At 36.7% G+C, this 13017-nt stretch overlaps 1 protein-coding gene across 2 annotated transcripts in view; it reads right to left on the bottom strand.

The window, feature by feature from the left end:
- fbln2 (fibulin 2) overlaps window positions 1-13017 on the bottom strand; it is a 59802-nt gene that overhangs the window by 22636 nt on the left and 24149 nt on the right. For both annotated transcript variants that reach the window (XM_048172432.1, XM_048172433.1), the window contains exons 5-8: window positions 12803-12992; window positions 5759-5965; window positions 4382-4492; window positions 2693-2794 (exon numbers count right to left, since the gene is read on the bottom strand). In XM_048172432.1, coding sequence (XP_048028389.1) covers window positions 2693-2794; window positions 4382-4492; window positions 5759-5965; window positions 12803-12992 — 610 coding nt within the window. The remainder of the gene's footprint in view (window positions 1-2692; window positions 2795-4381; window positions 4493-5758; window positions 5966-12802; window positions 12993-13017) is intronic.

The raw sequence follows: 13017 nt of genomic DNA, 5'->3' as shown, positions 1-13017 counted from the left end.
AACATGATCCCAAGTCCTTTGAGTGTTTTGATTATGAGTCTTTAAGCCTAAGATTATCAAAAATGTAATTAATTTGCCATTAGTGAGCATGAATTATGCAAAACGGTGATGCAAGATAAAATAAATCTTGTTCGATCCCAGATATTTGTCTTAAATGGCTAAATTGTGGAAAAATTATTTATTAAAATTATTTAAAATTATTTATTTTTATTATTTATTATTACTATTTTCAGTATAGTATCTAAACATCATTAAAGCAAGAAGAATTCATTTAATAAGCTTCATTAAAAAAGAGAAAATGGAAAAAAGAAGAAACTTTTATTTGAATTTTAGTCCATTTTTCTAAATTGTATTTAATTATGTTAAATTAATGAATTCCATTTTATACTAACATTATTTCTCATTCTCACCATTGTGTTCAGTTTGTTTGTGTTCTTAAGACTTTTAGTATGTTTTTATTAGTTTCCCGCTTCTCTTTTTTTTCATTTGGTTTAGGCTTATAGAGGGTATGCACGTGACATCACCGTCGACCGTTATGACTGCGGTCACGCCCACTGAGTGGCACAAAGACTGAGCGGCAGCATTGGTTTTCAGCGTGAATGCCGCGAAAAACACACAAAACACATCCAAATTGGGAATGAGCTTTGCGATTGACTGTACAAATAGCTTTGACACAAAATCTGAGGTATATATTTGAAGACTGCCGAGAGCTACAGAAAAAAAAAGAAGCAAATGGATTGCTGCAATTCACAGAAACAACTGGACTCCAGGCAGAGAAACGTGGATTTGCAGTTATCATTTTGTGTCAAAATGCTGGATTTTGAGGTAAAAATCATACCGTATATATTGTATTGTTATATATTGTGTTGACAAATCATCAATTAAATATTTACCATCTTATATTCTGCATAATTGGGTGTTTTTAAATAAACACTGACAAAAACTATACAAGTTTTAGGGCTGGACAATATGACAATATATATAACATTGATAAAAGTGATTACTCGGATTTAAACCTACCTATATTGTAGTTATTTAAAATATTCACAGGCAGATTTTCTTTATGTATTTTCCCGGCGTCGAAATCAGGCACATATAAATGTCAGTAAAACACGATTCCTGGCTGCATGTCAATATCCATGGATTAGGAAACACTTTCTATCCCAATCGTTAGTGTAATCGTTTGTTTTACTCGCGTTTTCGCAGTTTCCCCTATTAAATCCAGTCACGCAGCAGGTTCTTTTACCACTCAAACCAGCCAAGGGAGCGTGTTTCGGCGGGAAAGTGACGTCGATGCATACCCTCTATATAGCAGTACTGATGAGGCTGATGGTAAACAGGTGTGATGATTGTGAATCGTGAGCAAGTGGTGACCAGGGAGGATCATGGGAAATGTAGTGCACAGAGGTGACTGGACTAGAGAAAGGATATTGTGACACTCTTAATGTACCACATTGGCAAATATATATTTTCTTGCTTTAACCATAATTGTTTTTAGACTTTTATGAACTTTTAACGTATTGGCAAATATATATTTTCTTGTTTTAACCATGATTTTGTTTAGACTTTTATCAACCAAAGTCCCTTTAAGATAAGTCATTTTACTCGGCAGCCATCTTTGAAACACCTCTTGGGCATGTAAGTGCAGCTCCTATCTCTTTGAATGGGGAAACATCAAATTCTCCAAAGCTGTTTGCCAAGCTTTCGATTAAAATTCATATTTGTAATCACCAATAAAATCTGACAACAACTGTCTTATGAATTTTGTTTCTAAATGCTCAAATCATGACAAAAAAAATGCATTTTTTTCAGGCTGGATCAAACTAATGCGCACGCGCAGTCCTAAGTGCGCTTCTCTATAAGCGTGCGCCTGACTGTTCCTATAGGAACCGGAGCTTCTAACGCCCGCTGCAGTGACACGATGACTTTACCAATCAGCGATTGGCTCTTATTTAGAAGGTGGGACTTATTCTGCCATATTGCGCGTTCATTCATAATAAGTGCACCAATTTTCTATATATAAAGTCTTTGTATCAACTCACAGTCAGGTGTTATTCTGTAAATTACAAATGACAAATTTATATTTTCTTGTTTTAAGCCATTTTTTTTTAGACATTTATCAAATTATAACATATAGGCAAATGTATATAACCATAATTTTGTTTAGACTTTTATCAACTCACTGTATCAACTCACTTATACTGTACATAAAGAAATCTGCACCAGCAAAATACTGTGTTTTTGGATAAGTTTATAGTAACAGCTGTGCATGGCAATTTTATTAGTGAACTCCCTGACAAGTTTAGGATATGGAATAGAAAGACCTTGAAATATATCATCTGCAACACTATCAGTTACAGTAAATAAACATGTGGTAAAAGTGTCAGATCAGACAGGAAGATGTATTGTGAGACAGCAGAGCCGTCGAACCCAGGGCTGAGGTCACTGTTTATTATTGTAGTCAGGGCTGAAGGAGAGTAATTGGTTGTGGATCAGTAAAGCTGAAGGAAGCAGATCCTCAGGTAAGAATGTGATGTTGTCATAATCCTTTGGGTATAACTGCTATACTGTACAAGAGTGATTCAGTCCAATAAGGGATTGGTTAGTGTGGTATGACAGTTTTATCAGTGTTTTGTGACAGCTGTGTTGAGAAGAGAGTGCGTATTTGTAGTTTTAGACCAATTTAGTGTACCTTCACAGGTGTGTCCATCTGCCATCAGAGAGAATCCTGGGAAACAGGAACATTGGGCCAGTTCTCTAACCACAGAGCACTGCTGAGAGCAGGGCCCATTACCTGCAGACAGTAGTAAAACTCAGTTAATACATCTATCACACTTCTTTTTATACATTACATTATAATTACAATGGCAAGGATCACTGTTATTACTGTCGTGCTTGAATGATTAAATACACACACATTTATGTCAAAATGCACATCGTGTGGAGTATTCATGTAAACACAGTCGGTTATGTCTTACGTAAACAGTGAAAACTGGAAGTGTGGGAGTATATCATATTAACACATTTGGTCTTAAAGTGACAGGAGCCTAATATATTTGCTGTTGTCTTCTGTGTCTAATGTTAATCAAACAACAAAAGAAAATCACTCACTACTCTTGACAGAATAATTTTTGTTTATATTTAAAGGCACAATATGTAAGATTTTTGGATTAAAAGATCCAAAAACCACTAGAACAACATTATATATTTTGTTGATTTGTGAACTTACATTATCCCAATGTTTTCAACCATGCTTAAATCTAGAGAAATCCAGAATTTTAACCAGTGTAAAGACCATGTCAATGCATTGCCTGTCAATGACGTCATATCCCTGTTACCAACTATTTCCGTTTTTACTTCCATATGGAGCCACCAATTCATTATGCATTTTAAATAAAGTGACCTGTATGAGTATGAATTCAGCACTTGTGGTTATTTCATTAGAATGAAATAATATAATGTGATTTTAAGTGATCAAACGTAACTGTAACAAAGTTTAGGGAACAAGGAGGTGGGAACAGGCAAAGGTTAAATGTAACTTTAATCATAAAATAAACAAAAACAACAAACGAAAGGACTCCGGAGCTCCTCCATGGGAATCGACCAGCTCCCACGCCCTGCTTCAACCACAGTAACGTTAATAAAACTTTAATTAACTTTAATTTAATAAAACGACACCTCCCATGATTCCACTCTCATTAATGCTATAATGGAGCTGTTGTGCTCATGGATGAGGCTGAATATGGGTCTGTTGTATGGCCCGTTAAATATTAAACTATAATCAGCATGACTTAATGAGTCGCCCAGATACATCCAGATCATTTCCGTACTGATTGATACTCCAGAAACACGACAGTGCCCCAGACAAGACACAGAATTCCAGTAAATGTTTAAGTCCTTATTCATCTACCAACATTCCCAAACCAGATATACATTAAACCTTGTGGCATATGGACTTATCTTTCCTGCTGGATTTTTTTTATCTCCTCTGTTCAGCATGTTTCAATTAGGATAACATATGTTGTGCAGAGCATTAGAATGACCTTACAGTACCTGTGAGGCTACATGGTCTGGAATTTAGTTCTCTGTCACGGTGCCAGAATATTTCATTGACAATCTCATGACAACTGAAAGAACAATGTTATGCACACACCAAAACAACCAAGAATGTTAAGACGTGACTGATAGACTGGCTACTGATCAAAAATCACTTCATTTCAAATTGAGGATTCTGAATTCTTTTCACCATGAATGAAACTAAGCTCAGAAAAAAATCTTAATCTGTATTAAAAATGTATAAACATTCTGAGGCCTCTAAAGTCTGACATAAATACAGTATATTATCTATATATGTTATGTGTACTGTATATACTATAAGTACCTGCACATGGGTTATGGAAGACCAGGGTTTGAGTGGTGGTTTCTTGTCTTGCTGGAGCTACAGTAAGTAGCCTGTCTTCCTCACTTACTCGGTTGTCTTCCTCCTGGTTCTCTGTCAGAAAGAGAGAGAAAAGAGTGAAATCTCACAGGGATGAGTCATTCTTTTTCATTTTGCATTCTGTCAGATGGTGTTTTTGGTAAAGGAACTACCGAAAAGAAAGTCTCTCCTACAATTAATCATGACCAGATGAGAAAGATGGAAAGCGCTATTTGATTTGTGACAACATATATCTTGTCATCAGAATTCCTATCATTGCAAAAGTCAGCTGAAGATTGCTGGATAGAAGTTATTTGTGTTATCATTAGTTCATTCCTAACATGAAATCATGAGGCAAGTTTCAAACTGGAGCAGCACAGCACTCTCTCTATCAACACTTCCATGTCACCAGAGACACAAAAACAATATTGACACATGATGACAATCCCATCATGCAGTGGCGTTGTTAGGGTTTGGCTGAATGACCAAGGAAACGGGACAAATAATTACAAACTGCAGTGAATCAGGCAAAGCAAAGATAGTCCCATCACTGTGCTATCTAGTTATCTCTATAGTTCACGCAAAATGAACTCTCTCATCATTTACTCATCTCATGGACTTGGTATATAAGTACATGACTCACGTAGATCACTTTTACGATACTTTTGTGGTGCTTTTTTGTCATTTTGTAGATAGACAGACCTTAATTTTATAGAAAAAAACTGCAGGATGTTGTTCAAAAATTCATGTTTAAAAAAAATCAAGTTTTGAAATAACATGCAGTGTTGTTTTCCTATGCTCCAACTTGTTATGTTATATAAAGAATGAATATTATTCATATGGTTCTTTAGAGTTCAAAGGTTTGAAAAATAATATATCAGGATGTTTAATTCACTGACTCATCATAAAAACCCTCACAAGATTGCTGTATGTACAGGCACGCACCTAAATGCAAAGCCACAGTGCACATTGTGTTATTTGAGGTCATTTTGAATTCAAATCAGTTCTAAGTAATGCACACACAGTGCAGACAGGATATTGAACAGGAATTAAAATTAATTCCTCTATTTAATGCAGGGCTGATAGTGTGTGTTTTGAGTGCATAAAGATGAGACTTGCATATGCTAGGTTGTATACATAAGTAGATCTCTGCTCTGAAAGCCTAGGAATAACATAAACCCTGCTGGTTCTCAACAGCCTTTATGCATATCCAAATAGGATATTTTATTGAACTATACCTGCTTAATCTGAAAAGATTAACACATACAAAACTAAAACTAAATCTAACGGGTTGTTCTTTTTATACTGAGTCATCAGAACCCAAAGAGGGGCTGATCCTACCTGGCACACAGGTGCGGGCATCCTGCAGGAGTGTGTATCCAGGGTGGCAGGCGCACAGGTAGGAGTCGTGAGTGTCGATGCAGGTATGATCGCAGAGCGGTGCAAATCTCTGGCACCTGTTATCATGCTCCAAATCCTCCAGTGAATTAGCTGCAGGATCCACATCCCCAACCGACAGCGCTTGCTTCGAAAACTGACTGTCTGATACTGAGGAAGGGGAGAGATAGTAAGATTAAAGTCGTCAGACAGAGTTAGATCTATCTTTTGTATGTGACTCTATTTACATTACTGACATCAGTGCAAGTTGATAGGTTCAATAAACTCAAAACTAATTTTTTTTTTTTTTTTTTGTGCATAGAACCAAGTTAAATAGCTTCCATTTTAAGTTTAAATGAGCCTTAACATTAGAAAATAGTGATGTAAAGCTTTCTTAGTTTGTCTAAATTGCATTTCAGTTTAAGCAAACTGAAAAAGTTATATAGAGTTACTAATATACAACTAAACACAACCCAAAGTTCTATATACTCACTGAAATGGAAGAAACTTCAGTGAAGAGAACATTAATCACTCTAATGATGACTTTTACATCAAAATATGATTAAAAATACAACATAGAGCTAATACATCAGTCAACTTAAAAAGTCCACTCCACATGCTTTGACAAAAACAAGTGCATCATAAGTGATAACTGAGAATGCATCATAACATGAGCCGTTGGGCCCTCACCACCAACGTGTCACTGACTTGACAAACGCAGCACGTGACCTGTTTAAGGCTCTAGCATTGCGCGTCCTTATATTACACGCTGCTGACGGTAATATCAAGTTTTTTTCTGAGTGAACTTTTCGAACTATAAAGGTAAGAATGACGGTCTCTTCACTCCAATTGTCGCGTTTTCCATTGCCGTTATCATACGCAGAAACGATTGTTTACACATCGCGCGGTGTTTCGTGACTGCCCAAAACCGGTAAGTGTGAAGGGTGTCAAGAAGAGGAGTCAGTAGAGCATGTAGTCTTGAGATGTAGTAGGTATGAAACACAAAGAGAGGTGATGAGGAACAAGCTGAGGGAGACAGGGGTACCAGACATCACATTAAAAGGGTTATTATTGAGCACAAAATGTAGGGATCAGACCAGAACTCTTATGATTTTTTTAAGAGAAACAGGGGTTTTTGATAGGATTTGAGTATAGGGGTATTAAAGGTGCCCTAGAATTAAAAATTGAATTTATCTTGGCATAGTTAAATAACAAGAGTTCAGTACATGGAAATGACATACAGTGAGTCTCAAACTCCATTGTTTCCTCCTTCTTATATAAATCTTATTTGTTTAAAAGACCTCCAAAGAACAGGCGAATCTCAACATAACACTGACTGTTACTTAACAGTCGGGATCATTAATATTTACGCCCCCAATATTTGCATATACCAGCTCATGTTCAAGGCATTACACAAGGGCAGGACGTCTGGATGTGCACAGCTGAATCATTCTTTATAAATCTCTCCAACAGTGTGTAATGTTAGCTTTAGCCACGAAGCACTATCAAACTCATTCAGAATCAAATGTAAACATCCAAATAAATACCATACTTACGCGATTAGACATGTTGCATGACGAACACTTTGTAAAGATCCATTTTGAGGGTTATATTAGCTGTGTGAACTTTGTTTATGCTGTTTAAGGCAAGCGCAAGCTCCGTAGGCAGGGAGTGTAAGCATTTAAAGGGGCCGCAGCCTAAATCGGCTCATATTTAATTATGCCCCAAAATAGGCAGTTAAAAAAATTTATAAAAAAAAATCTATGGGGTATTTTGAGCTGAAACTTCACAGACATATTCAGGGGACAACTTAGACTTATATTACATCTTTTAAAAAGTTCTACGGCACCTTTAAGGAAGCTAGTTGTATATACAGTATTATCGTAGGTCATTCTAGCTGTAACATTCTAACACCGCATCATTTCACACTGTACAAGTTTGGCTGCGCAATACGGAGTTAAAACCGCGTTTCATAACCCCGGGGAAAAAAGCAGTGCTAACCCCGCATCTAAATTACAAGTGTGAAATGTTCCTTAACCCGGGGTTAAGCGCAGTGTGAAAAGCCCTTCCGCAAGATGCATGCAGTTTTGTTTATTAACCACTAGAGCGATTACAGAGTGCTCATACTAATAATTGACTGCATTTTTAAAAAAAAGTAATGTCAACATTTTCTACATTTCATAGTTCAATCAACCTTTAAAATTGGTCTGACAAAATGGAAGCATTATTTCTTTTTGTAAGTCAATTATAATCTCTAATATTTGCGAAAGTGTTGGCAATTCTCAACAAAATGATTTAATGATAATACACATGCACACATCTCAATCATTACTTTTAACATTTCAAAATAAAAAGTACACTTTTTATTGGGATGCTACCACTTGATGTGAACCTAAACTAAACTTCCCATGTCATAAATTGACTTATTTTGAGAGACTTACTGGCTATGACTCACAGAAACCATTTGATCTGAAGGGCCTTTTGAAGAAGTTATTTTTGAGCACTTCTGTCTGGAAAGACACTACAACAACAGATGCTATGATTGTTTTCCCTTCAAAGTGCCCTGAGTAGTTATCATTTATGCCATCTGAAATGTCCTGACACTCATAAGGGTCTACAAGGGCCTTCTCTATGATATTATTTCCTGTTTTATAGGGGGTTGTTTGTCATATGATGGCTTCAACACTGACTTTTGAGAAAGTGATTAGGCAGAAGCTGTTTTGAAAAACAGTAATATTTTAACGAAACTGCTTCACTCTTTTTTTTTTTAAGAAATAAAAAAGAAACATGAACAATAATCAAGAATTTTAGTCTTTTTAAGTACAATCCAAGGATCACCTTGAGATTTTTCACTTAAAGGGTTAGTTCACCCAAAAATGAAAATTCTGTCATTAATTACTCTCCCTCATGTCGTTCCACACCCGTAAGACCTTTGTTAATCTTCGGAACGCAAATTAAGATATTTTTGTTGAAATCCGATGGCTCAGTGAGGCCTATATAGCCAGCAATGACATTTCCTCTCTTAAGATCCATCAATGTACTAAAAACATATTTAAATCAGTTCATGTGAGTACAGTGGTTCAATATTAATATTATAAAGCAACGAGAATATTTTTGGTGCGCCAAAAAACCCAAAATAACGCCTTATTTAGTCATGGCCGATTTCAAAACAATGCTTCAGGAAGATTCAGACCGTTATGAATCAGCGTATCGAATCTGCTGTTCGGAGAGCCAAAGTCACGTGATTTCAGCAGTTTGGCGGTTTGACACGCGATTTGACACTGATTCATTATGCTCTGAAGCTTCCTGAAGGTCTGATTTGAAATCGGCCATCACTAAATAAGTCGTTATTTAGTTTTTTTTGGCACACCAAAAATATTCTTGTTGCTTTATAATATTAATATTGAACCACTGTACTCACATGAACTGATTTAAATATGTTTTTAGTACATTAATGGATCTTGAGAGAGGAAATGTCATTGCTCCCTATGCAGGCCTCACTGAGCCATCGGATTTCAACTAAAATATCCTAATTTGTGTTCCGAAGATTAACGAAGGTCTTACGGGTGTAAAACAGCACGAGGGTAAGTAATAAATGACAGAATTGTAATTTTTGGGTGAACTAACCCTTTAATGTCTCAAAAAATCTATAAAAATGTATATTCTGAAATACATCCTATACAGGTGTATATTCAAGACATTGGGTCTTATTCATAAAACAAACATTACAAAGAACACATTTCTGTGTAAACATAAAAAGTTATTTACAGTAAGAATGGTTTTACAAATATTATATGGACATCACACCATACGAATTTCAATGTATTTTTTGTCTTACTAATATGCTGATTGGTCGATTTTGTTTCTCAACTGAATCTTTTTAAATACTACATTTCACTAGTGTCTCTAATGAATGCTTTTATTACAGTGCTTCTCAAGGATAAACCAGATGTCAACCAGAACGACACGGCAATGACGACTACTCGTACGTAAACATAATACATATTAAAGCAACACTCCGGTCAACATCTGTCAATCCACCACTGCCAGCTGTTCCTGCCACGCCCTCTGTGTCCTCCATCTGCCAATCACCTCCTGTCAATCCCAAATCAACAGTCACTGAATTCTGCACCACAACTGATGGAGTTAATGAACAGGCTTTCCAACATCACACACCAATTTGGCAAGGCATTCGACTGACTTGGCAATTAACGTCTGACTAAACATAATAAACAGACTCGGCTTCACCTTACACAGCGCACTGGTGTAAAGTAAATATTTCTCACAGTCATTAACTGAATGTAAATGCAATGGAGGGAGAAAGAGATTAAACATTTCCGCTATAATTAATCACGTTACGGGTGTGAGGTGGCAGGGGGCCTGAGAAAGCATCCCTCATGGAAATAATTACCTCTCAACCATTTTTGTATTGCTTAAACCTTTGATGCAACCGAGAGGGCTTACATAGTTAGCAATAGTCTCCTTAAAAAGACAAAGAAAAGGCATCTCTGTGGGTACCTCTATGGAGGCAATTTAATTGGACCTATTTTAGCGTTCCATCATCTGTGTGTGCACCAGGAAAAGGAAATAAACCAGCCCTAATGTACTGACACGGCTACAGCTAATCTCACCTTGCCTCAGGATATCAGGTATACTCTTCAGGGGAAGCAAGGCATTGGGCCAAAGGAATGTGCCATTTGAGACATAGCAAGAGGTAAAGTCTGGGTTTTATGTCTCATTCAAAAGAATAGTGACCTGGGTCTATTGACTAGGGTTTTGCTGATAACTGCGAGAGTGCTAGTTGAGCAATGAACGCACTGATATGGCACTACGGCTCTCAGGGTGATAGAACAAAAGCCAGGTTGTGAGATGTTGAAAAACTTTTATTCAGCTATAAGCCACAAACAGGTTTAATGCATTTAATTTTCCAACACACAATGTATTCTTTACAACGTTCATTGCTTATTTTTCTCTGATAAAGTCTATTTCAAAACAGTTCTAAAAAATTACAACTTAATTATATTACACATTTTAATGCATTTTACCAGTTTTAGGTTATATTTTTATATTTTATATATATTTTATATTTTTATATTACATGTAATTTAACAAGAAATAAAAATGAAATGTTTTTAAAATAAATATAAAATACTTTCATTTAGTAGAGTACTAATTTAAAGGAATAGTTCACTTCTTAATTAAAATTTCCTGATAATTTACTCACCCCCATGTCATCCTAGATGTTCATGTCTTTCTTTCTTCAGTCGAAAAGAAATTATGGTTTTTGAGGAAAACATTCCAGGATTTTTCTCCATATAGTGGACTTCAACTGGGTTCAACGGGTTGAAGGTCCAAATTGCAGTTTCAATGCAGCTTCAAAGTGCTCTACACGATCCCAGACGAGGGTCTTATCTAGCGAAACGATCGAACAATTTCTAAAAAAAATTTAAATTCATATATTTTTAAACCACAAATGCTCTGCGATCCGCCACATGTGACGTAATCACATTAGAAAGGTCACGCGTGGCGTAGGCGGAAGTACCACGGTAGGACGAAAAACTTTTTCTCCTCCAACTTCAAAATCATCCGATATCGTTGTGTTAACTTTTTTTATTTGTAAAGGGTTAATCTTTAATCGAACGTTCGCTTTGTTGACACTAGATCTGTACTTTAACCTACGTCACGCATGACCTTTGTAACGTGATTACATCATGCGTGGCGGATCGCAGAGCAGTGCAAGATGAGCATTTGTGGTTTAAAAATATATGAATTTTCATTTTTTTTAGAAAATGACCTATCGTTTCGCTAGATAAGACCCTTATTCCTCCTTTGGGATCAAGTAGAGCGCTTTGAAGCTGCACTGAAACTGTAATTTGGACCTTCAACCCGGTGAACCCCACTAAAGTCCACTATATGGAGAAAAATCCTGGAATGTTTTCCTTAAATATCTTAATTTCTTTTCAACTGAAGAAAGAAAGACATAAACATCTTGGATTACATGGGATTGTGTAAATTAGCAGGAAATTTTCATTCAGAAATGATCTAATCCTTTAACTACAAAGGCAGACAATGTGGATCTGGATTTCTGTATTTTCGCCAGTGAATGTTATTCATGTATTCCAAATACAAAAGGATTAAGTAAACATCCATTTTCCAAATTTAAATTGATTTCACTCAGTGAAATCAGGTTGAGACAAAAGAAGTGTGTTGCATTACCTCATTTAATAAATTCAATTTAAAAAGCAGCAAAAATTCATTTTGGAGTGTACACAGTCTATTTCTAAACTAATATCAGGTCTTATCCCAGTGTAAACATATAGCATGTTTCAAAAAAGAGAACAATGTTTCCAAGCAAATCCTGCCAAAATCAGTGAAATTAGTCAGCTGAAACATTTGAGACAGGAGGAAAGTTTGCTGGCACGGGCAGAGAGGCAACAGCCTGCTCTTCCATCTGCTTCTGATTCAGCCCAGCTTGCCAGCATCTTTGTGCGTTATTCTGAACGGTAATGTGACACCTGACCAATCAGCTTTGGGCATCTTTCTTTCCTCTGATCCATCAATGTCAACCTCTCGGCCAGCAGTGTGACGAACTTGAACGTGAAACTGAATGCCAAGACACAGCCAGACTTCAGACGCTTCCAAATATGATCCAGGCTTCAAAAACAAACAAGCAAAATCACGACTGAGGCTCTGATGTTAATGTGAAGACATAAACTCAAAAGTCACTGGGATGAAGAGATAACTGGGACATCGTGTTAAAAAAATGCAGCTCAAAACTGAGACATTCCAGGTCCTCATGTGGTTTCACATCATATGGTGTGTCTACATCACAACGCTTTCTTGGCATGACAGCCCGTCTAGATCCGTTCGTCAAAATAAAATATGAACTCTGACTCACCCCAGATCCCAGCCACTGGAAATCAGCCATACACTACAGGTTACACATTGCCAACCATGAGTAAATTCTGCTGTAAGAACAAAACTCCAGGTTGTGTAAAAGAATTTCACCTCTCTTAGGAAGAGCAGTCGGTTGAGGTTTCTGTTTTTTCTTGATCGTGGGCGGAGCAAGACCTTCCTCGCCCTCCTCGCAGCACGTGAGGAAGACGTGTCCACATGGGTAGCTCAGGTGCTGATGCGCTTGACAACCTTTACCTTCGTTTCGCAAACGCAGTCCAAGCGCGCAGCAGTTACAGCAGTCCTAAATGAAATAGAAAGAAAGAGAT

This window comes from Megalobrama amblycephala, linkage group LG21 (assembly GCF_018812025.1).
Source record: "Megalobrama amblycephala isolate DHTTF-2021 linkage group LG21, ASM1881202v1, whole genome shotgun sequence".
Classification (NCBI taxonomy): Eukaryota; Metazoa; Chordata; class Actinopteri; order Cypriniformes; family Xenocyprididae; genus Megalobrama; species Megalobrama amblycephala.
Note: the sequence above shows the minus strand (reverse complement) of the source record. Positions and strands in the feature narration are given on the sequence as shown.